Genomic DNA, 22,021 nt, shown 5'->3' on the forward strand with positions numbered 1-22,021 from the left:
TTCGCTCTGCATTACAAGGATTACGTTCCATTTTCCCGCACGCCCCATTTTATTATCGTAACTAATCTTGTCACTAAACCCTAGGCCGATTAGCCGAACGCAGCAAATAGGCTCAAATAATGCGGTTCCAAATTTAAACACGCGTATAATTTTCAAAAGTGGATGCCATATGTGTTGCCGGAGGCGAAAATTTTTTTTTGGCGCCACAAAGTCGCACCCGTTCGGATACGCGCTACTGACACCCGTTAAACGAGCATTAAGAACACAAATGTATTCACGAGTGGGGTGAGCGGATAATAAACGGTTTTATTGGCTTTATCCCGTTGTGTCTGAGCCTGAGCCAACATTGTTACTCGGTTTCTTTTTCGGTAAAGTAATTTGAATATTTTATTAGAGAATTTTCGCTGATAAAGCGGCTTCGGTCGGATATTTTTTGGCTAGTCGTACAAATATTAACGTCAAAGTTAAAATACATTGTATAGGATTATGGATCTTTGGGATGATCCCCTACTTATGAAAAGACTTCTTCGAATTGAATTGTCTGTAATTTATGTAACAGTTATCTAAGCAATCCTTGAGCACTCTAGTTCATCAATGCTCAAACCTTCTCATATTAAATTCTTCTCCATTTACTGGTCAGTAAATAAGCCGATATAATGACCCATTGAAGTCCAAAAAGGACCTAAGTCTACATAAACACCATAACCGCCTCAGGTTAAAAATCCTCATTGAAAAACCGCACATTTGTGTATAAAGCTGTGCGGTAATCATCTTTTGTGCGTAGTGCAAACATGTGGCATATTGCGGAGCCCTATCTGATTAGCCAAACAATTTGCGGAGCGCCCCTCGCACCGCGTCGGCTTTGACTTGAGTACCCGCGAGCGAGCACGGTATAAGGGGTTAATCGCAATGTTTGAGAACCCCCCTTTATGTGGCTTTTTTTTTCTTTATAAGCTAAGATTGAGGTGCGTAGGTGTTTGATTTTAAAGGAGATTAGCGTTGAGGTTTTCTTATGTGAAAAAGTGTTCTGTAAAATGCTCGCATCACCAACAAATATTCCGTTACAGCCACTTTGAGAAGTTTGATATTTGATATCAAAGTAGGGAAAGTTTAAATTATAATTAAAATATATTTTACTCGTAAGTATAAATCGGAATGAGACACGGTTTATTTTAGTCCTTCAATTTACTGACCTGATGACGGAAGGAAGTCACTGCAGGTCATCAAGCATCGCTTATGAGAGCTCTGTTCTAAACAGCTTAAATACAAGAAATATAAATTTTTCCATTCTATAAATAAGGTAACACAATTTCACTCCAAACTTCTTTAATCTTGAACACTCCATTATAATTCTCCTTTTGGCGTTATTTTCTTAAAATTACGTCTTAATACACATTATTGACAGTGATAGGCGATCGATCAGGCTCCCCAAGGAGTATCAATACAATTTTAACTTTAACAAATCGTTCGTGGCTGAATGTAATTTGCGTGAGAGCTCGGCGGTAGCGTTTATTATGTATTTACGTAGGAAGTGCTGGTGAAGTATTAGAGCGATTTTTTTAATGGAGAAGATTAGTTTATGTTATAAGGTTGATTGAGAACTGGGTGAGTAGTTGTCGGTGAAGTTAAGGTTATAATTGTTGTTGAAAAGAGTTTTGAGGAGCTGTTATTTTGACACAAAGTATTGAATCAAATAATATAGGTTTAAACTCAAAAGTCGCCACTAAAGTGATCCTTAAACTCAGAGATAAAATTTGAAAGAATTTTATCACGGAGTAATTTACCTAAACAACATAAATTTTTCGATAGAAACAATAAGGATATTGAATAGCTTAGTTTAAAACAAGAGTCCAGACAATTTGTCATTTTGTTGTGCCTTATTCATTCTAGATTTAAATAGCTGATGTTTTAACGACAATTCTAGACTATTTCCACCTTATTATAAAACGTGGTTTTAAAAAAGTACCAGCTTTTGTACCACCATTAAACCACTGTCCCCAACAAAATTTGTGGTCTTAACCTATTACTACAGCTTGTACTTCTTAATACCACGTTTTATAATAAGGTGGAAATAGTCTAGAATTGTCGTTCAAACATCAGCTATTTAAGTCTAGAATGTTCCTTAATTTTGCACCCACTACAAGGGCGGGTCACTTAAAACAAAACAAACAGATTTGCAACAACAAAGTATAATACAACGTGACTCCCCTAACGACGGGAACCTCCCCTGAATACTTTATGTCCTTAAAGGCTATTTATTCGCTGCCCTGACAACTGTTTTTATTGTCCTTTCTGTTTAGACCAAGAGCCAGTGGTTCCCAGATCTTCCATGTTTTGTTACAGGTTTAAACTGTACAATATGGCAGTGAGACGTTTGACTTATGGTGGCTTTGAAAGATATTGAAAACAAACGAATTCAGCATATATGTTTACTGTTGTACTTCTAATGATTTTACTAACTTCTGCCAAGGACTTACAACTCGTGAGAACTACTCTGCGCATCCGGATACAACACTGAATGAATTTTTCAAATCGTTCCACAGGACTTCAAATCAGAGGTCTTTTATGTAAACAAACTCTGAAGCTGTATAATACCTATAAGTATAGTTAAGTGGGGAAGTCTTATTTATTCAGTCTTAATTCTACTCTTTGAAACCAAACTTTTTGATTTTAATAGTCCATACCTACTGTAAGATGGTCACATACATGGGACACATACAAAATTATCAATTACAAAATGTAACAGAAATAGGAAGGTCCTCCAGCCACTAGCTCTTCATCTACATAAAATGAACTAAAACCTCTATTGTAACGATGTCAATAGGCTTTCGTTAGAACAAAGGACACTGATATAGTGTGCTCCACTTATTTCTTATAGAATATATTACGACCGGTCATTGTTTTATTGGAAACGTTTTCAAAGTAAGTGGTTTTATTAGGCCTGCTTTTGTAATAGAAAAGTGTAGGAAAAATGTTTAATAGGGCCTTGTCTGGTCTTGTGAGTTTGTGTAAAGTAGTCCTAAATTTGTGAAATCAAATTGATACATACTTTTAACGTCGTCGCCTGATAGTTGAATCAGTGGATTTGGTATGACAATTAAAACTAATCTGTATACAATGCTATAAAACTGAAGATTTTGTTTGTATGTTTGCTGTATCTTAGTAGACTTTGGTGTTGATCACACCAAACTCAGGATACAAGTCTAATTTTCAAATTCCTTCAGTGTTAGATGGGCCATTTATCGGAGAAGACTATAGTCCTCTTTTTATCCGGATGCACAACACGGTAGAGTTTCTACTCCAATTCCAATATAATAATTCCAGTAGCTTACTGGAATTTAGTTATATATGTAGATGTAAGACTTCAATACCAGAAGTAAAATACATAAGAAAGAACTGCTTATTCGATTACAAAATAGAACAGCTTAACTATCAAGTAAGCAGAAATCATAGATTCATGCGATTACCTACACGGCTACCACATACCGCAGTCTATGCATATACATGATACCTAGACCATTAAATAAATATCCAATAGGTTGGCGTTAGATGGGCAACGATCTATGGCCGGCATTACCAAATAAATGGCCAATTTGTGTATACTTGTATGTATGTGTGTAGGTGTTACGTGAAATATTTTGCTGGGATGAGGGCGTTTTGTAAGTAACTTGCCTATATGTAAGTACTTTGTTACAAAAAGTTGTTTGTGTTATATTTATTTAGTACCTATATTGTAAAGTTGTATGTGGTATGTCTTTAAATTCCGACGTGCTAGTGCAATTTTATGTTCTTGATTTCGATTACGTATTATTCTGCAAGAAATTATAAATTTCACCTATCTGACAAAAAAAAAGTTAATTTGTAGACAAGTGTTATTTCACACTCTTGAATGATAAAGTGATGTCTATGACTTCCCATATCACTGTGAAACATCATCTCATCTTTCATCTTTCTTTGTCATCTTTTGAAAGGACCTATTCCTGAACAATTATTTTGATTAGATACTCAACTCACTTTAGAGTGTCCTCTCAGAGTTTTACCTATTAGGTACAGATCCTTTTCATTTAGTGATTACATTATTTACGTAAGCCAATTCTCTATTACCTAAATCAACAATGAATCTAAACTTAAACAACCAAACTATCACAGCAACCTAAGCAATCACGTTATAAACCTTTAGAAACTCTTTTCTATCTACAAGCAAGTCGTAAACACAAACTCCCGGTTATCCGCGCTCTATTTACGATACAGAACAAATAACTATCGACGGAGGGGGTCGAGAAACAATGAGAAATGACCGGCGGAAAATTGCGCGGATTCCGAGACGAATCCGAGTGGAGACGACGCGATCACTGCTTAAGGAAACGGGCAGGGACGGAGTTGAAGGGGTTTTGTAAGCATTTTTAGTTGGATGTGAATTTGGATGTTATTATACTTTAAAATGTTGGAAGAAATTGGTGCATAATAGATGGATGATTGTCTAAGATCGAGATTATTGTCAGTAGTGGAAGAATTAGATTTTTGGTGGGTGGGAAATCATTAAATACCTTTCGCTGTGACAGTGCTAGAGTTTTAGTGACTAGATACCCATCTATGTTGCTTCTGGAGCTTTTTGTGTACGGAGGCCGCTGTAACTCTTTCGAATAATTTCGTAGCTCGTGGAAGGAGATACTTTAAGCAGGAGACGGCATTAGGCTGATATGTTAGGTACTTCTTCAGCTAACGACGATGTTGTTAGGTTGGAAAGTATGACTTTAAATGGAATTGAGCTAGGCGGGTGATGATGAGAAACTTCTTCTCAGCTATACCACTCATAGAGTTCCTTATATTTTTACATTGCTGTGTCAGTATCAACGTTCTTCTAAAACTTGTGCACCTCGCTAAACAACTACTGGATAGCATCTTGCTACATTTTCCGCTCATCTCACCCCCTAATTTTTGTCCAAAATTGTTTAATCAACGACATGATCACCCCTCAATCATCCACGTTCTATGATTCCATTTATCTGTCCCACTTGTTCTTCAGCATCAGGCCAGCGCTGTCAGCCCGAGGCGACCCTGTGTTGGCGCGCACTCTATTTTCCTATTTGCGCGGCAGATTGGCTCTGATTGTATTGTTTGCGGCGGGGCGGAGCATTGATACCCGGGCCTTCGCCCCCCGAGCTCCGCATCACCCCGCCCGCCCCACGGGGTGCAGCCGAGCGGAAAAATGTTATCTACAACGTGAAATATCGCATGTTTGCGATAAATATTTGATAGGAGAATGGATTTTTAAATTTGTTTCGTGCGGACATTAGTTTTGCGGTCGTTCTCGGGAGGTTGGGATATACGATTTGGAGGTGTTTTTTTATTTACTTTGGTTAGTTGTAGTAGTATGTATGTATGTATGTATGTATATGTAAGACAGAAGTGCATATACTAATACAAAATGATAGATCAAAAATTATAATTTACTGTTACTTCAACAATCACAAAGCAAACATTTCGCACTTCTTAAACGCCTAACATAATTTAGTACTTAAGAATCTATATAGCCCCAAACACCATAACAATTTCCCCCACAACATCCCCGAAAAGTCCCCATAGCAAGAACATCCCCCATCAAAACGATATCAAGTGATCAGCCCAATAGTCTTTCAGTTATTGACAATATACGCCGTACCATAGAGAACCCATAAGGTGTTTCTATAAGGAGTTCCAGTAACTTTTATGAGTGCGAAATTGTGTTTATGTGTTGGTGTCGCGAGATTTATCGCGACCGAGGCGGCCGCGTAATCGGAAATATTGCGAGCGAACGAAGTTAGGCGGTGGTGTAATGTTTAAGAGGTAGCTGAATCAAAAGGTGATTTTGTGAGATTAGAACTTTTTCAAGTTTCAACACTTTGAGCAACGGACAGTGGTTTTTGCATTAAATCTGGGAACGATGTCAGTTAAAGTTTTAAGTTAAAAATGGCATTTAAACCTACGGTTCAGGTACACTTTTAAGAATAAAATAAACGTCGGCTTTTTTCATTGAGAAACTGTTACTTAGAAAATTAAACGTAGCCCTTTATAGTAAACAGTTTTGTTAAGGAAACCGACGTTTATGTGCTCAATGAACATAGCCCTTAAACACGGCTATCAATGTCACCATGAGACCGTGATTTTTCACTCTACAATTTGCAGACATTTCCAATAAATCCAAAGACCAACCTATGTAAATACTCCTCTAATCGAAGAAAAAAAACTCTTCTACATAGTTATGTTAGTTACCCGCTCTCGCTTATGACTTGAGCTGGTTTACGACAGCGGCCGCATCTGGTGGTATTGTCGATAGCACCACTATGACTCCGTAACAAACTAGTAATTGGTTTCCTATTGCCAGTTTGTTGTTGATACCTTTTCTAACTCTGCACTTTACCCATCTAAATAATATTTGTATTTATTTTGTGGTCTTTCAGAGTATATGATTGCTGATTTTTTTATTTTGGGGTGTTTTTCTCAAGTATACGTTTGTTGATTTTCGTTTGTCATTTTTAACCAACTTTAAAAAGAAGGTTTTCAGTTGGAACTATTTGTATGTTTGTGCGCGATTATCTCACGTTTTCGACTGAATCGATTTCGATTTTAGCGTAGTATTTGTCAAAAGGAGTAGGTTTTAGGGTTATTATTAGTCGTTTTTTTTTAGTTTTATTATATTCAACGCAATATATATAAGCTTACGCTTCGCTATTTAAATACAATAGTTTTTTTTATTCTATTTAATTAAGTGCTCAAGCAAAGGATCCATTATGCTACGCCAAGACTACGAAATCTCGTAGCGCTACGAACTACGTAGTCAAGTCTACGCTCAAAAACGTTGCGTTTTCCGTCAAAAGTCATTATGTCGTGTCGTCAGTTTTCGCGTTAGAGTCACGAGTGCTTACGTGAGCGGTAACGAGGCTGCGGCGAGACGGCTACGATACGTCATTACGGCTTTGTATGACGCAAATAGTTTGCTAGCAGGATTGTTTAAGGAAATGCTGTATTCTTGTCTTTGTTTTTTTTAACTTAACTACTTTGGGGTTCGCTTTGCCACAAAAACCCCTTATATTTTTAAGACAGAAAAGTTAGACATTCCTACTTATATAATTGCATAGATAAATGGGTGACACCTGACAACTCAACGAAGTAAAAATAATTTAGCTAATTTAGCTTGTTTGAAACTATTATGGATTAAAAATCTTCCTAGTTCCATTATAGGCGTTAAAAATGTATCTATCAATGTAATACAACATATCAACACCAATTTAAGTTATTATGCAATTCTATTTCTATCATAAGCAAATATGAACTCTCTAACTCATTAAATAAAGCCTAAATTCCTTCACCAACACATTTAAAAGTGTTGTCACTAATTGGAGTTGGTGCAACAAAATGCGGTTTTATTTTTTTAATTGTCCCTTGAAGAGTAACACCCGTAATGACGACTGTTAACGCCAGAACAAAGGTGTAAGATGATGTGTGTGTGTGTGTGTTTGTGTGTGTGTGTGTGTGTGAGTGAGATAAGTGTCGTTAGTGTGTCTTTGTGGGAACTGTTTTTTTACTTGTCTTGTATGTTCTTAACTACCGTGTCTTACTATGGTTTCATATTTTTTGTTGCTTCGGCTACATACCATGGGAACGTAAGGCTAAATTGATATTACAATAACCTCAACAAGTCTTACAATAAATAATAATAAAGTAATTATTGCGTCCTTTTAATTAAGGTTCTTTACTGCTCTTTTTTTATTGAGAAATTGATATCGACAAAGTTTGCTTTTATAGAAAAATAGAATAGACATGACAATGATACACTCCAAGGTTTCCCAAACACGAGCTCAGTCCCTTAATTTTTTTTTTTTAGTCTGTCGTAATCTCCAAAACTCCCATCTTGCACCCATTCTTCACTAATTGAACCATTTGTTGCAGGTACATAAAGACTTCTTCGGCCGAATAGTTCCTCTGTCGCAAGTGCAACGAAACGGTAAGATATTACATTCTTACAATAGACATAACACATTATATTCTTACAGTAGCAAAAGAACATCAGATTTTTTTGCGACTTCTATGTATCTCATTCTACATTTAAAAAGCACTAACTAGTGAAGAACCCAAGATTTTATTAAATCAGTACTTCAAGTGATAAAGTTATTGCTATGGTTGCACCCTTCTCTTATAGCCTAAGAGGTATCGCAATAAGACAATAATGCAAGATAATTTGTCATGTTAAATTACTTTTACCCAAACAAAACTTTTTAATCCAACAAATAGACATACTCAAAACTCGCCGCTACCCACATTAATACCATTTCATACATTATCGCATAACGTCCCAGTAATAGGTACCTCTATTATTTTCAATTACGCGGCGCGGTTGCTCAAAGGGTTGTTAATAATCGTTTGTCTGACATCGGAACAGAGAACACCTGAACCGCTGAATGTAATAACTGGCGCTTAGCCGATTGTCTGACATTGTGCTATTGTCATATTGGATAATATTGTAATGTTGGACGTTTTAATAGATTTTGTGGTATGTTTTAGTTGGGTAAGTAAGGCTGAGGCACAGTTTTGTGTTAATATTTTATTTTACCTATTAATAAAAACATTCTTTCGCAACTTTAGCGCAACATTTAGGAAACGTCATTACCGATATGGCACATCAATTAAAATGTAAGGAATATAACTAAAATTATGATGATGACCCTTGATTTTATTGATGAATTTGAGACTTAGAACCCTTGAATGACGTTATGTCAAAAAGATTTTGAATAATAAGATAACCCGGTGAAAGATATAAATCATATTTTTTGTATTTATTAGTTTAGTCTATTTTCTGGCTCATTTTAATCCTCAAGAATATACTCTAAAACTAGACCTATCACTTATTCTCAATCAAAAGACGTTCCTACCATTGTGTATTCATCCTAAAATGGATCCTCCCCCGCCCCTCACCTCGTCTCACCCCCTCCTCCCTCCGCCGTCACAATTCTCGTTAAGGTGACTGTTTAATAATCTCAACGAGATTTATAATGGGATTGAGCTGAAATTCACAGGAGAACTCCCTAAAGCTATATTACAGGAGCGGCAAACGGCAAACTCTTAGTCGGCCGATAGTTTGTTTGGGCCCACAAACTGTGTTAATTACAACGATCAGGTACTGAAAACTTTCATTGGTCAAAATCAAAGTCATTATTTTATTTAATTTAGGCCTTTTCAAACACTTATGAACGTCAAAAATACAAATAAGTTTGAATCTTGTTGCCCATTCCAAAAGTACTTTCCTGTAGAGAAAACAAGCAAGAAACTACATGATTAATATTTTTAAAAATATTCGGCATAACCGTTTTATTGTATGTAGGTATTGATATGATACATACAATAATAGCTTGCAAAGATTATGTTGAATCGCAGACAAAAAATATGAGAATAAAATGATAAAATTAAATTGGAATCAAGATAAATAAATAAGATTTTCTTTATTCATATTTATCAATGTTTTTAACAACTATCGGTCAACTGTCGCCCGACTATTTAGTCTTCAGTGTGCTCAGTACTCTTATTGTTTCTATATCTGTCTGTACCGTTGGACAATTTGATTTTGTATTATTCAAATTTTGAATTAATATTTTATTTTAGAAATGGATGCTTCGGTGTTAGTGTCTGGATTCATGATTGTTCAAACTGATTTTTGTTAGCTGAGTTATTTAAGGTTAATATAATATTTATTGAAGTCTAGCTTGGCCTAAGGTCATGCAAGAATTAAAATTATAAAATTGTTTCCAAAAAAATATGGAGTTACATTGATTTGATATTAAAGTCATGTTAAATACTGATGATATAATTCAGTATACTTTTTATTTCCTTCTAGGTAAATATCTATTTAAAACAGGACATAATCCGTTACCATTTTATATCCTCATAGTATTAAAAACAAAATCGCTTAAGCTATGTTCGTATTTAATTCATTGCAAGCGCTGCATTGCCTACGTCGTAGCTGCTACGAGATCTGCACGCGCTACGACTTGCTACGATTTATTGTTGCAGAGTAAACGTTTTATATGTTAATCTTGATTTCGTTTCCAATCTATTGCAGATGCTTTAGGATTCCTATTGTTTAGTTTTATTATACATAATCTTAACTATATTTTAGGGTTCATGAATACTTCGTTTTATAGTTTTTTTTACTTTTGTAGTTGCATTTAGCTAAGACATGTTTTAAAGTAGTTACTCTTGATTAAAATATAAAAATTTTGTAAAATAAAAAAATTGCATTAGAAGTTTTAACACAAAAATCCGTTACAGTATAATAAAAAAAATCGATCATTTGCCTACATTATTTTTTTCCTCTATAAAACATTTTTTCTTCTTTAAAATGTGATTGTACCTAAACTCTCATATAAAATATTTCAATATCTAAAACACAGTCTGTCTGTACGCAACAATACGAAGTTATAATGAGTCTCTGTATAAAGCAATTGTCGGTGTGTGGCCGGCGAGCCGCGAGATCGACTCCCCACTGTTTGATTTGAACACAATTATTAAGTGTAACATTGTCTAGCACTGTTCACTAACTCGTTATTAGTTCCAGAATTTAATAGCTGAGCTGTTTGCTTTAGATTTTGTAATTAGAGAATATTGTAATATTATTGTAGTTATTATAATGACTTTTTGGAAAAAAAGGTAGATATTATATAATATACATAGGTATCTTATGTTTTTAATGTTTCACTAGCAATGTTTCACTACATTTTTCACTAGCAAAAGAAAAATTATTGAATTTTCCGTCCTATGTAGGTTTTGTAATTTTTTTAAATAATTTAAAGTCAAATGTCCCCTTAATAAAGTAACAACCATTTTGATGCACGTTTAAGCAATTATACCCATAATTTTCTGCTTTTTAACGTCATAATTGGAGACCCACATACATTTAACAATCATCTAAGATGGTCAAAAACAGCTTCAATTAACATTCAATTATAACTAACTGCGCATTTCTCAAGGAAATAATAAATGAAGCCACGTCTAGACACCCTTATTACTCGTAGAAACAGCAAATACCTATACACCATAAAACAGCTACAAACAAACATACATAAGTAAATGAATCTTTACAATACAAGCATATTATGTGTGGGCGGCGTCGCGACGTAATTAACAGCGGCAAATACCGCCATTGTGGCGACCGCCCCGCGGTGTACGTACTAGCTAAGTATAAGTAGCTACCCCCGCAGGATATAATAATATACTAGCTATAAGTAAGTTGAGTTAATTGTGCACGATGTATTACATATATGCAGGATTTCGGTGCTTCATTTTACAATGTGTATTTTGAAAATTAATGTTGTGATGTATTTGGCGACGCCAAATAATATTAGGATCATTATAGGATCTGTGATTTGCAGCTTATGAAATTGTACTGACAGGTGCAACTTAATAAAAATTGAATAGGTTCTGCAAATAGTGAATACTTTTGTATGTATCAGAGTAAATATCGAAATCATTAAAATTAATGTTGTAGCTTCCAATTCCTATTTTCCTTTCTGTCCAAAGAAAAATATCAATTTCTATTTTAGACCAGGACACACAGTCTATTACACCCAAGAAAACTCATTGATAGACTTAAGTTATGGATGCAACAAAACTGAATGACTTAACATTTGTCAACAGACCCTGTTGCCGACGTGATCTCATCGAGCAGCGTGTTCTACCATTATCAGGAAGGGTTCAACAATGCAGTAAGAAGAAATGTACGCGTGAAGGATATACTTTAACGTTAGGATATTAGCAGATGTAATATTATCAAATTATCAGCTTCAGTGATCATGTCATTGTGAATGTTGTAGCTAGTAATATCGTTACCTGAAGTACCCAAAAGTTTTATAGATTTGAGCGTGGCGATCAACGGCCATGATTGCCTGGTCACTTGAAATTTTACTGAACTCAATTGTTTAAAAATCTGTTGAAATCTTTTTTTACATTTTGTCGTTGCAATTAAAATAATCGGAACTGTATTTATTAACTTGTGCCGTGTATCTGTACACCACCTGAGATATTAACTTTGGATATAAATTATTCATTATTTATATTTATTACCCCATTCACCGAGACAAAATACACCAGGCATTTCGCTGACACACAATTACGTTTAAATCAAAAACTTTTGAACAAACAAACTTCACGTACCATATCTCATCACCATCGTACCGCACTTAGCAGATATTAATAAACTCTTTAACAGCCGCCATGGAAGGCATTTTATTAAAAACTTTCTTCATAAATACATCAAGAAATATAATTTATGATTCTTGTAACTCTTACGTTGTCAAATACAATGAGTAAGTACAAAAGTTTTGAGTACAATGCGAAATTGTTGGCGAGTATTAAAATATGGGTAATCTTACAAGTTGGGGATATTAATGTGTATACCTTGTGTTCTGAAAGCATTTACAATTAAGATCTCGCAATCTCTAATAAAGTATGTATCTATTTTGTATTTCCAAAAAAGCGTTTATTTAAAGTAGGATGAAAATCAGCACTTCTCGAACGTCAGAATTAGGGTCAATTCACACTGAAAGAGCAGCGGCCGGCAGCGGCCGTAAGAGCACGGAAAATGTAAGAGCGCGGCGCGATGCGGCGCCGCGCGGCGCCGCGCGGCCCGCCGCGCTCACGCTCAATCCCTTGCAATTACGGCCGCTGCCGGCCGCTGCCGGCCGCTGCTCTTTCAGTGTGAATTGACCCTTATGGTACATTGAATTGAACCCTTTTCAAATGTTTTCATATTACAAAAATGTACTGTTAAGTTTAACAACAATAACGGTTATTGTAAATAGTGTAGGTAATTTGTAAATGTAAGCTAAGTTACGTTAGTCAAGTAGATATCAAAACCTGTGTTAAATTAAAATAAATGATTGTGAATCAATTTATTGTCTTTTTATTTAATTACCGAGCAACTAACAATGCGGACTAGCTGTTCACGATGGCGCATCGTTTAGGCGCATTGGTACTTTGGTACTCTACTATATGGTTAAGATCCCATTACCGTATGTGGTTTGAGTCTAAAAAATTAGCAGTCTAGGGGCCTGTAGAGGCCGAATATATAGATATCAAACAAAAATTTTGTACAATAAAACCCACCATATTTTGAAAAATAATTATGTTTATGATAAAAAAAAAACACCGATGTTTAAGTTGAGGAAAATCACTCAACTTATGTATTGTTTGCTTCTATTTTCTTCAATAAATTCTATCGATTAATCGATCTATCTACTTTTCGATATCTATGGTACCAAGTACTGTATGCAGTTTAAGTATTCTAGACTCCAGTTAGTAAGTGGTCTGTGTACATTTTGTTTAAATATTATGAATAAAAGAGTTAATAATAATAACATAGTTTGTTTTTGTTTATTTCAGTTCACGCAGGAATGGTTTAAGATAATACTTCATGCTGTATCGTCACTCCTGTCTATGGCAACATACTCACGTTAGCATACTTCGGCGTGTATGCGTGCTTCCTAAGTAACATTGTGAATGCAAAAGTAATTCCGGTCCGTACCTGAATGAAATTTTAGTTATTATATTATTTAGTCTAGAGTCCGAGAAAGGATAATGACAACGTTTTGTTCCTGGGACTAGAGTGAAACCGCGGTAAACGGTAAATAATTTTATAAATTAGTTAGAAAATACGGCGTCGTGATAAAACTGTATCAATAAATCTCGAATCCTAAGATTCCAAATGCTACGGAACTTTACGTCAGTTGCCGAGAACTTTATTTTTTTTTGTACTTTTAGGTACTCTGCTATTTTGTATTGCAGGATTGTTCGAATGTGTTTCTATGACACTGGTACAGAAAGGACTTCAGAAGTAACAAAGGTAAGTTTTGGTTAGTAAATCTGATACTCCCTCACGCTACATGTAGCCGTCATGTGACGATTTCCCACCTCAAAAAAAGTTAGGCTGGAAAATCAAATATATTGGTCTGACTTTGATTTGCGTTCTCAAGAGTTGTGGTGTAACAGCAGTAGGTATAGGTAGAACGGTTTTCGAAGTATAAAGGCATCTTAGAAAACATGTCATTCACAGCTCCCAGCTATTAGATAGATTCTAAATCTTTGACAATCGTATAGTGCGTTAAATTTTGTTCGTTTTAATCCCTTTAACAAAATACAACTCACTACAAGCTTGTACAGCGATGTTACTTATGAAATAAAATTCACGATATCAGTAGTTCTACGACTTAGTTACCAACTTCGCACGTCGTCTGTCGTCGCGGAACCTCAAGATCATTGACTCACTTAGCTGATGTTTACGTAAAGAAATATAATTCATACTTCGTTGGATTGGATTCATACTGTAGATTACCCAACTGTGTGATGAGAATAGGAGGCGAAATAAAACACCAAAAATTATAATTACGTAATATTATATTTCGCAATAATTAAAACAACTAATGGTACATGTCTAGTGGTATATAGTAATATGTATATCGTGCGCCCGCGCCGACAATTCCAATGCTTGTGCATAGTGCAGTGTTGACCTCCCCTTATATACACTCATGGCGCGGGCTCTTAGCTTAGTAGGTATTTATAGTACTATGTGGTATGTGCTTAGACCATTTAACTTCATAAATAAAGTTAACTTTAGTTTTCTTCGTATATGAGGAAAAATTATCAAGAATTTTGATGAATATGAAGTCATTTTGAAATTGTTGGCATAGCGAGTTAAAAAATTCTTTATAATCTGGTGCAGAACCAGGAATTACATGGACCTTTTTTTTAAAATAAGTCATTGCGGACTTTAAAATTGAAGGGATTGTTCCTTGATTTGTTCATATAGTTAAATGGTCTGAACATAGAAAGAATAGGATAATGGAATGTGTCAATATAATTTGAGGAATGCATAATTTTGTATCAGTAAAAACATTTTTATACGAGATTGAAATGAAAGTATTTAATACTGAAATTGCTATTTACAAATTATGAGTAATTTTCATCGGAGATTTCTTGAAAATTATAGCTGCTCATAATGATAAAAGACACATTTTTTTGTTTTTTCAGAACATCAATTAAACATTTTTACTTGAAGACCTATTTAGATCAGTAGATACAGAATACTATGACAAAAACTATACAGGAAAATGTGTGATATATAGATATTTTATTATGCATAGCTTAATAGGTACTTATTGAAAGTTTTTCATATATTTGTGTTCTTATCAATACTTAACTAAACTATGTAAACTGTGTTAGCTATATACAATCTGTGAACTACGTACGAACATCCAAATGTTATTATCTAAATAATTATATTATATTTATTTACAAACAAAATATTCACAACAGTTGGTCGAATACTGTAGCGGCGATGTAGCTCAATTATTTACAAAATAAAATATATTTTTAATAAACTTTTTTTTTATATAATTATTACCGAAATGATACATATTTTTTCACATTTTGGCACATACAAATCTCTTTCGAAAAAAAACATGAAAATAAAATCAATATTTTTTCTTTATGTGGATACATAATATGCTTACATATGATATAATGTATGGCACATATCAATGGCACGTGAATATCTAATGGTCTTTTAAATAATACTGCTGTTTTCACCAGTAGGTATAGGTACTACGTATATAAATATATTATTATGGCACATGAATTCACGAAATTAAAATAACAACCAAAAAAACATTCTTAAAATATATTTATGTCTTTACACTGGTATCTTGAAACTACTAACGATTTTTGACTCTCTATTTCAAACGAAAACTGTTGTTTTGCCAAAAACCAAGTGAAAAAGACACCATCAATAGTAATCTATGTTCTTATACACAGGTAATACTTTATAGTAGCAAGAAATTTATCTTACCGTGAAATTACAATAAAGCTTCACTGACGTTTAAGGGTCGTAAGAATTGAACTTTTACAGAAATATCAACATCATACAAGAAGCCACTCTTCACTCCTGATGTTTAGGTGGCTCATGGCTTTGGGGTTGTTGGCCGTTATGGGACAACAATGGCAGCGGCAGCGACAGGAACACTCGATCATTCAAGAATCCACTGAATCATCACGCCTGATGTTTGGGGGGCTCATGGATTTGTGCTGGTTGGCCGTCATGAGGCAGCAACGGCAGTGGTGGCAATTGCAACGGTAAGAGCGCTCGACCAAAGAAGAAGCCACTCTTCACTCCTGATGTTTAGGTGGCTCGTGGCTTTGTGCTTGCTGGCCGTCATGGGGCAGTAACGGCAGAGGCGGTAACGGCAGCGGCAGAGGCAGAGGTAAGAGCGCTCGAGACTGGAAGCTCGCGAGCTGGTGCAGAAGTGCGGCGGAGTGCTCGTGAGCCTTGCGCCTGAGCTCGGCCACGCTGGAGGAGCGCGCTTCTTCTTTGGGGCAGCAAGGACAGGGGGCGCCCCAACCTAAGGAATGGAAGATTAGTTTAGCATTTTTGACTGTAGTTGGATTTTAATATGATGGGAACTGCTTTGAGAGATAAAGTCGGGTGCTTTTTTGGCGTGCTTTTTCGCGAGCGATTACCATCTTTTTATGTATCTTTTTCATATTGTAGAAATGTAACAACGTTTTTTTAGGTCCACTCGTTAAATCAATGAATGGCTGATTTTATAAATATCCTCACAGAACAAAAACTGTTTGGATTTCAAATTCGACTTTTTCATAATTATTTTACACATTACATTGTAGCCTTTTTTGGCAATATTAAAAACCCCAAAAATATAAAAAAAAATGAAAATTAACATCTCTTTGCTTGACTATTTTGAGATACCAACTAATTACTCTAGTCACAAAACAGACCTTGCTCAATCGAGTAAGATCTACTTAACACTTAAAACAATACCCTACCTTTAAGCGGGAAGAAAGGCTGCGACAAGTGGTTGAGGTGTTGCGACAGATGCGACAGATGCGGCGGCAGGAACAGCGGCGGCGGCGGCGCCGGCGGCGGCTCGCCCGCGCCGCCCGGGGACGTGCGGAATGCGCCCGTGCTGTAACAAGGGAAACTAATGTTAGTATAGGTCATTATAAACATCAGCCGTTTAATCGTTCCACCGATGGTGTGGCTCAATGCTAGAATGGAACCTACACATCCATGCTTGACGGGTTGGTCTGTTACTCACTATTTAGACCACCACTTCTTTCGTTTTGTTATAGGTAAACATAAATTAAGAATAAAGATCCCGTTTATCCGCGTTTTTTGGGTGTTTATGTGTGAGCTTGTAAAGTTTACTCCATAATTAATCAATGTTGATGGTGTAATTGTCTGGGTTTCATACCCATTAATTAGCTAATCGCTATCATCTATTAATTGGGTGAGCAATACTAAGTAGCTGTGGTATAGTAGGTATACAATATGATGATGATGATCAGACAGTCTGAACAGATGGGCACAGTCGACTTTGTTAACGGCGTTAATACATTACTCCATAGTCCTTCAGTCTTTGATCCCATGTGAACGAACCAACCTAAAACCATGTGAAATATTGAGCTGTCATAGAATCTAACGCATAAAATACACTGTTTATTTATGTTTCAATTAACCGGTAACAGATATAGAAGCATCTAATATTTATTTTTAGTACACAGACACCATCAATAAAATAAATTGCAAATTACATTTTGCCGCTGTGCAAAATAGCAGGACTCGCGCAATTTAATCAAAAAACATGTTATATTTAGTTAAAAAATGATCCTTTTTGAGTGTTCGTATGTGAAGATAAATAAAATGTTTTATTTAAATAAGTTTTACGTTGAAAGTGTGTGCATATCGATGTCAGAGGATGGGCTTTGATCTCGCAAACGAGATTTGTGGGCAGTCGAGCGACACCGGGCGGGCGGGAGACGCGACGCCTTCGAACACTCTCTACGTACTTACAATTTGTAAAGTGAATTATTCTAATTGGCTATTTATCGAATACGTCTGTGATTCTAATCAATAAACATTGGTAAAATTATTATTGAAGACTGGAAGCCGACCCCAACATAGTTGGGAAAAGGCTCGGAGGATGAGAAGGATGATGGTAAAATTATGATTTTTTGCTTCACTTTGCGGCGAACATCAATTAGTGGTATTGCAGTAAGATATTAAAATATTAGATACCAATACTTGGAAGACTTGAAGTAGGTATTGGTGAAACTTCAAAGTTGGTAAAATAGCAGTCGATCAAAGTGCACTTTTGACAAACGTGGACGTCATCGCAGAGTCCCTATATCTCCGCTAACAAAGAATTTACGATGAGCGCACAAAGGTGTTACTCTGATAGTGAACAAGTGTATGCAGATACCTAGTAGACGACCACTAAACCTAGTGCCTAGGTATTGGAATAGTTCTTGTAGGGTTCAATTTCCATGCCGACCAAAATCATATACCTATATAAAAATGTTGAATCTTTTTTTTATTTTAATGGAAGTTTATCTAATGGTATGTACATATTTATCCAGATGACATCAATAATCTTGATTCCCATTTGGTTTCTACAACTATGCCCCAAGTTCGACAACAACATACACCGCATTTGCTCTTAACTGTTAAAAATAAATTAACAATTTTTAAAGTGATCAGGTGTTTAAAGAGAAACTAACGTTTATGTTGTCGCTGAAAATGGGCCTTAAATACCAGGCTAAATTTCAAAGTGACACAAACATACAGCTAACCATATAATATGTATTCAGCAATTAAATATAAACTAAAACGCATAGCATAATGTTGTTTACAGAATTGAGCGCTAGGTGGCGCGGGGCGGGTAGTCAGAGACAATGAAATGAACGCTAGGCCGAGGTGTCACGGCGCTCCCACATTCCCTCAGTGCATACTTGATGTACCGCGACGATGGACGGTGTGAGGTATACGCTGAAGCGGGAATAGTAGCAGCGATATTGTCATCATCTGCTGACCTGACCCCAACTATGTTGAGATCGGTTTCCAGTCTAACCAGATGCAGCGCAGAACAAGAGTTTTAGAGTAGCAGCGATTTTGGGAGGTTCGAAATTCGTGAGGATTGACAAACCTAATTATGTATTGGGGAGTCACTAAAAATATTGAAATGAGGAGTCAGGTTTAAATACATAAGATTTTTTTTTTGTACTGCAAAAGCTACTTATTGAAAATTTTACAAGTAGAAGCAAGTGAACTGGGTTTTCTCGCGGCTGCATATCTCATATTACTTTTAAATGGTGTATCAATAGAAACAAATAAAGGTCTTTAAAAAGTTCTACCTGTACTGTAAATGTTTTCTCACTTCTTTGTTTACTACCAAAACCGCGCTCGCTCCGCTCTCAACTTGCACCACAGCTCACAAATTCCCTCTGGCACTCGTTCAATGGAATCAAAGGATTTGCGTTCATTACAGGCGCTAATAATTGATGCTCAGCCGCGACACTAAAAGCGTTAGTGTCGCCTTGTTGTTTGTACAAGCTATCGGTATTTACTATACATTTTATAGGTAAAGTACCTAAACAAAAATTAAACAATAAAAATAGCTTTGATTTCATAAACTTCTACAATTAACATTCATATACTTCGCATTTATCTGTAAGTAAAGTGAATACTTACATAACAGAAGATTATTTTCATAAAACTACTGTAAAAGTTAACTACGTGTAAGATGACACCAGGGTTGAGCGATTTCTAAGGTCCGTATTGGCTAATTGAAAACAAAGATCACTTTCTGATTACATGAATTACAATTCAAATTACGACAGACACAAAGTAACGAAAACCGCAATTTTATTTAAAACAACCCTTACTTTAAAGCTTCAAGAAAATCTTTTCGGTGTACAAAGTGGGGAGTATCAATGATTCTCCTTGCAGCCCAATTCCATTATGTACAACAGGGGTCAACTTAGGATTGTGTAACGAAGCGCGACTCTATTAATTGATTTTACAGGGCCGGGGGAGACGGGGACATTTGGAAAATGTCCTCCTTGAGTCCCCACTAATATGAATATTCAACTAGAGTAGAAACGGGTTGGTTGTAACAAAGAGAATTAATATTACAGCTAATAGCGTTAATGTTTTGATTAAGACGCGCCTGCTGAAATTGAGTGGCATGTAATATTCATAAACGATGTTAAGTAGTTATTTGTAGCTAAGGCTTTGCTCTGACATCGCTTGGCTCTCAATATTTTGCATAACTATTTGTTCGAGCTATGTACAAAGGACAGAAATAATATGCATATAGAAAAAACTACAAGTACCTACGGACATCATCACGTTTTCCAGTTGTTTTGCATAGGACGAAGAAAACTTTCGAAAGCAAATCAGACTAGATCCCATTAACACACAACATAGTGGTTAATTTTTTTGATCATCATTAGTATTGTGATTATTAAAACTTGAGAAATTACTTGTTATCTACGGGAGATAGGGCTCTCGCAAAGCCTTACGAAAATAATGTAAACTCAAATGTCCGAATAATCGAATCATTATATCAACAGTCAACACATATTACCTGAATGTTTCTATGACATTATCTCAGCATACACAAGCTAGCACTCAAGCAGCTAATATTCAGGAATTCGGTCGTTTAACCTATATTCGGTTGTGTGACGGCGACGCGGTCGGCGGCTAATGACGATCATCAATTATTCATGCAATTAACTGATTATAGCGACACTATGGCCGCCCCTACCCGGGTAAGTAGCCTATAGTTGTTGTAGGTAGCTATGCTGGAGGATGGGGTAATATTCTTAATTGTGGAAGCTGTTTTGCCGAGTGACAAATAGTGAGAAATTTTCGTAAATTAAGATGTAACCGATGATGGTTTTAAGAAACCATCCATCTAAAAAGATGAAAATAGTTTCTTCATAGATAAATTGTTTCAATATTTTTTATCGCCTTTCAGACTAGACTTGATACCAACTTTGAAGATGCTTCTAAACCCCGCTGTTTTATACGTAACTGTTTCAAATAAATTTGTCAAATCGTAACGCCCATTTTTTTTCCTTTTGAGCAATTAGATGTCAGATCTAAAACGAATTCTAAAACAATCCTTATTTCACCTTCTGTCGGTAACATACATAAAAGGCCTACATAAACAACTAATAACACCTAACACCTAACATGGCAACACCGTCGACTACTAGAAAATGTACACATGAAGCTGGCAACACCGGCATAAGGCCCGGCGCGTCGACATCACGTAATTAGTGTCAATTTATCATTCTGCATTATTAATTCTCATTTGTGCAACAGTATGTATTCAGTTAGTGGGCCGACTATATTTTGATTATTTATGCAGAGGCCCATGTCAGGCATTTCATGAGGCTGAATATCAAAGGCATAGACAATCATATAACGTGAGACACGCCCGCTTTGTTTTAGCTGTGTTTAGTTTTTGGTTTTGGGTTTTGGTGCGTTATCCTTTGTAATATTTTTTGGTGTTTTGAAGCTTTTAAATAATTTCTTTACTATTTTAACTAAAGACAGGAAAAACCTGTGTATAACAGAATGTTACTCATACTCTTTTCTATCATCGACGTGCTGTTATTCTTTTTTCAACTGTAATTTATATGGGCCATGTATGGCGTACGAACACATTTCTATGGTCAAAACAAGTCTAAGGCCAAGACGTGGCCAAGACCAACTACTTCATGACCCATTGACCCATGACACAAACGTTTTACACTAACTTTATGACCCATCATAACTAAACCCAGCTACGCGTAGAAGCATAACTAAAAAACAAAAAGAAGAAATCTTTGAGAACATCACAAAAACACGAATTACACAGTAACCACACAAGGCGTATACATTTAAATTAGCTAATTTACAACGTTACTCGCAAAAGGAAAATATTAAAGCATCCTAACACTCAATTTATGTATCTTTAAGAAGTAAATTTAATTCTTTTGCGAAGGTGGGAGGCGCACGGGGAGGGGTCTAATTGGCAATTTTCTCTTTACGCCATTTTTTTCAGCTTTTAAGGAGAAAAATTCGTTAATGCATATTTAATAGCTATAATCGTCTCTCCCTCTCAAGATATTACAAGCCACCGACTCCCTTTTA

General features: G+C 35.7%; 2 protein-coding genes across 2 annotated transcripts in view; one reads left to right on the top strand and one right to left on the bottom strand.

The window, feature by feature from the left end:
• LOC110382078 (chromosome transmission fidelity protein 18 homolog) overlaps nt 1-12,742 on the top strand; it is a 37,592-nt gene extending 24,850 nt beyond the window's left edge. The window contains exons 15-16 of the mRNA XM_064039180.1: nt 7,930-7,984; nt 11,668-12,742. Of these exons, the coding sequence (XP_063895250.1) occupies nt 7,930-7,984; nt 11,668-11,771 (159 nt within the window). The 3' untranslated portion in view covers nt 11,772-12,742. The remainder of the gene's footprint in view (nt 1-7,929; nt 7,985-11,667) is intronic.
• Nucleotides 12,743-16,173: 3,431 nt separating this feature from the next.
• The window catches only part of LOC110382079 (retinal homeobox protein Rx2), a 62,291-nt gene continuing 56,443 nt past the window's right edge, over nt 16,174-22,021 (bottom strand). Inside the window, exons 10-11 of the mRNA XM_049851160.2 lie at nt 16,864-17,003; nt 16,174-16,421 (exon numbers count right to left, since the gene is read on the bottom strand). Of these exons, the coding sequence (XP_049707117.2) occupies nt 16,189-16,421; nt 16,864-17,003 (373 nt within the window). The 3' untranslated portion in view covers nt 16,174-16,188. The remainder of the gene's footprint in view (nt 16,422-16,863; nt 17,004-22,021) is intronic.

This window comes from Helicoverpa armigera, chromosome 18 (genome assembly GCF_030705265.1).
Source record: "Helicoverpa armigera isolate CAAS_96S chromosome 18, ASM3070526v1, whole genome shotgun sequence".
NCBI classification, from domain to species: Eukaryota; Metazoa; Arthropoda; class Insecta; order Lepidoptera; family Noctuidae; genus Helicoverpa; species Helicoverpa armigera.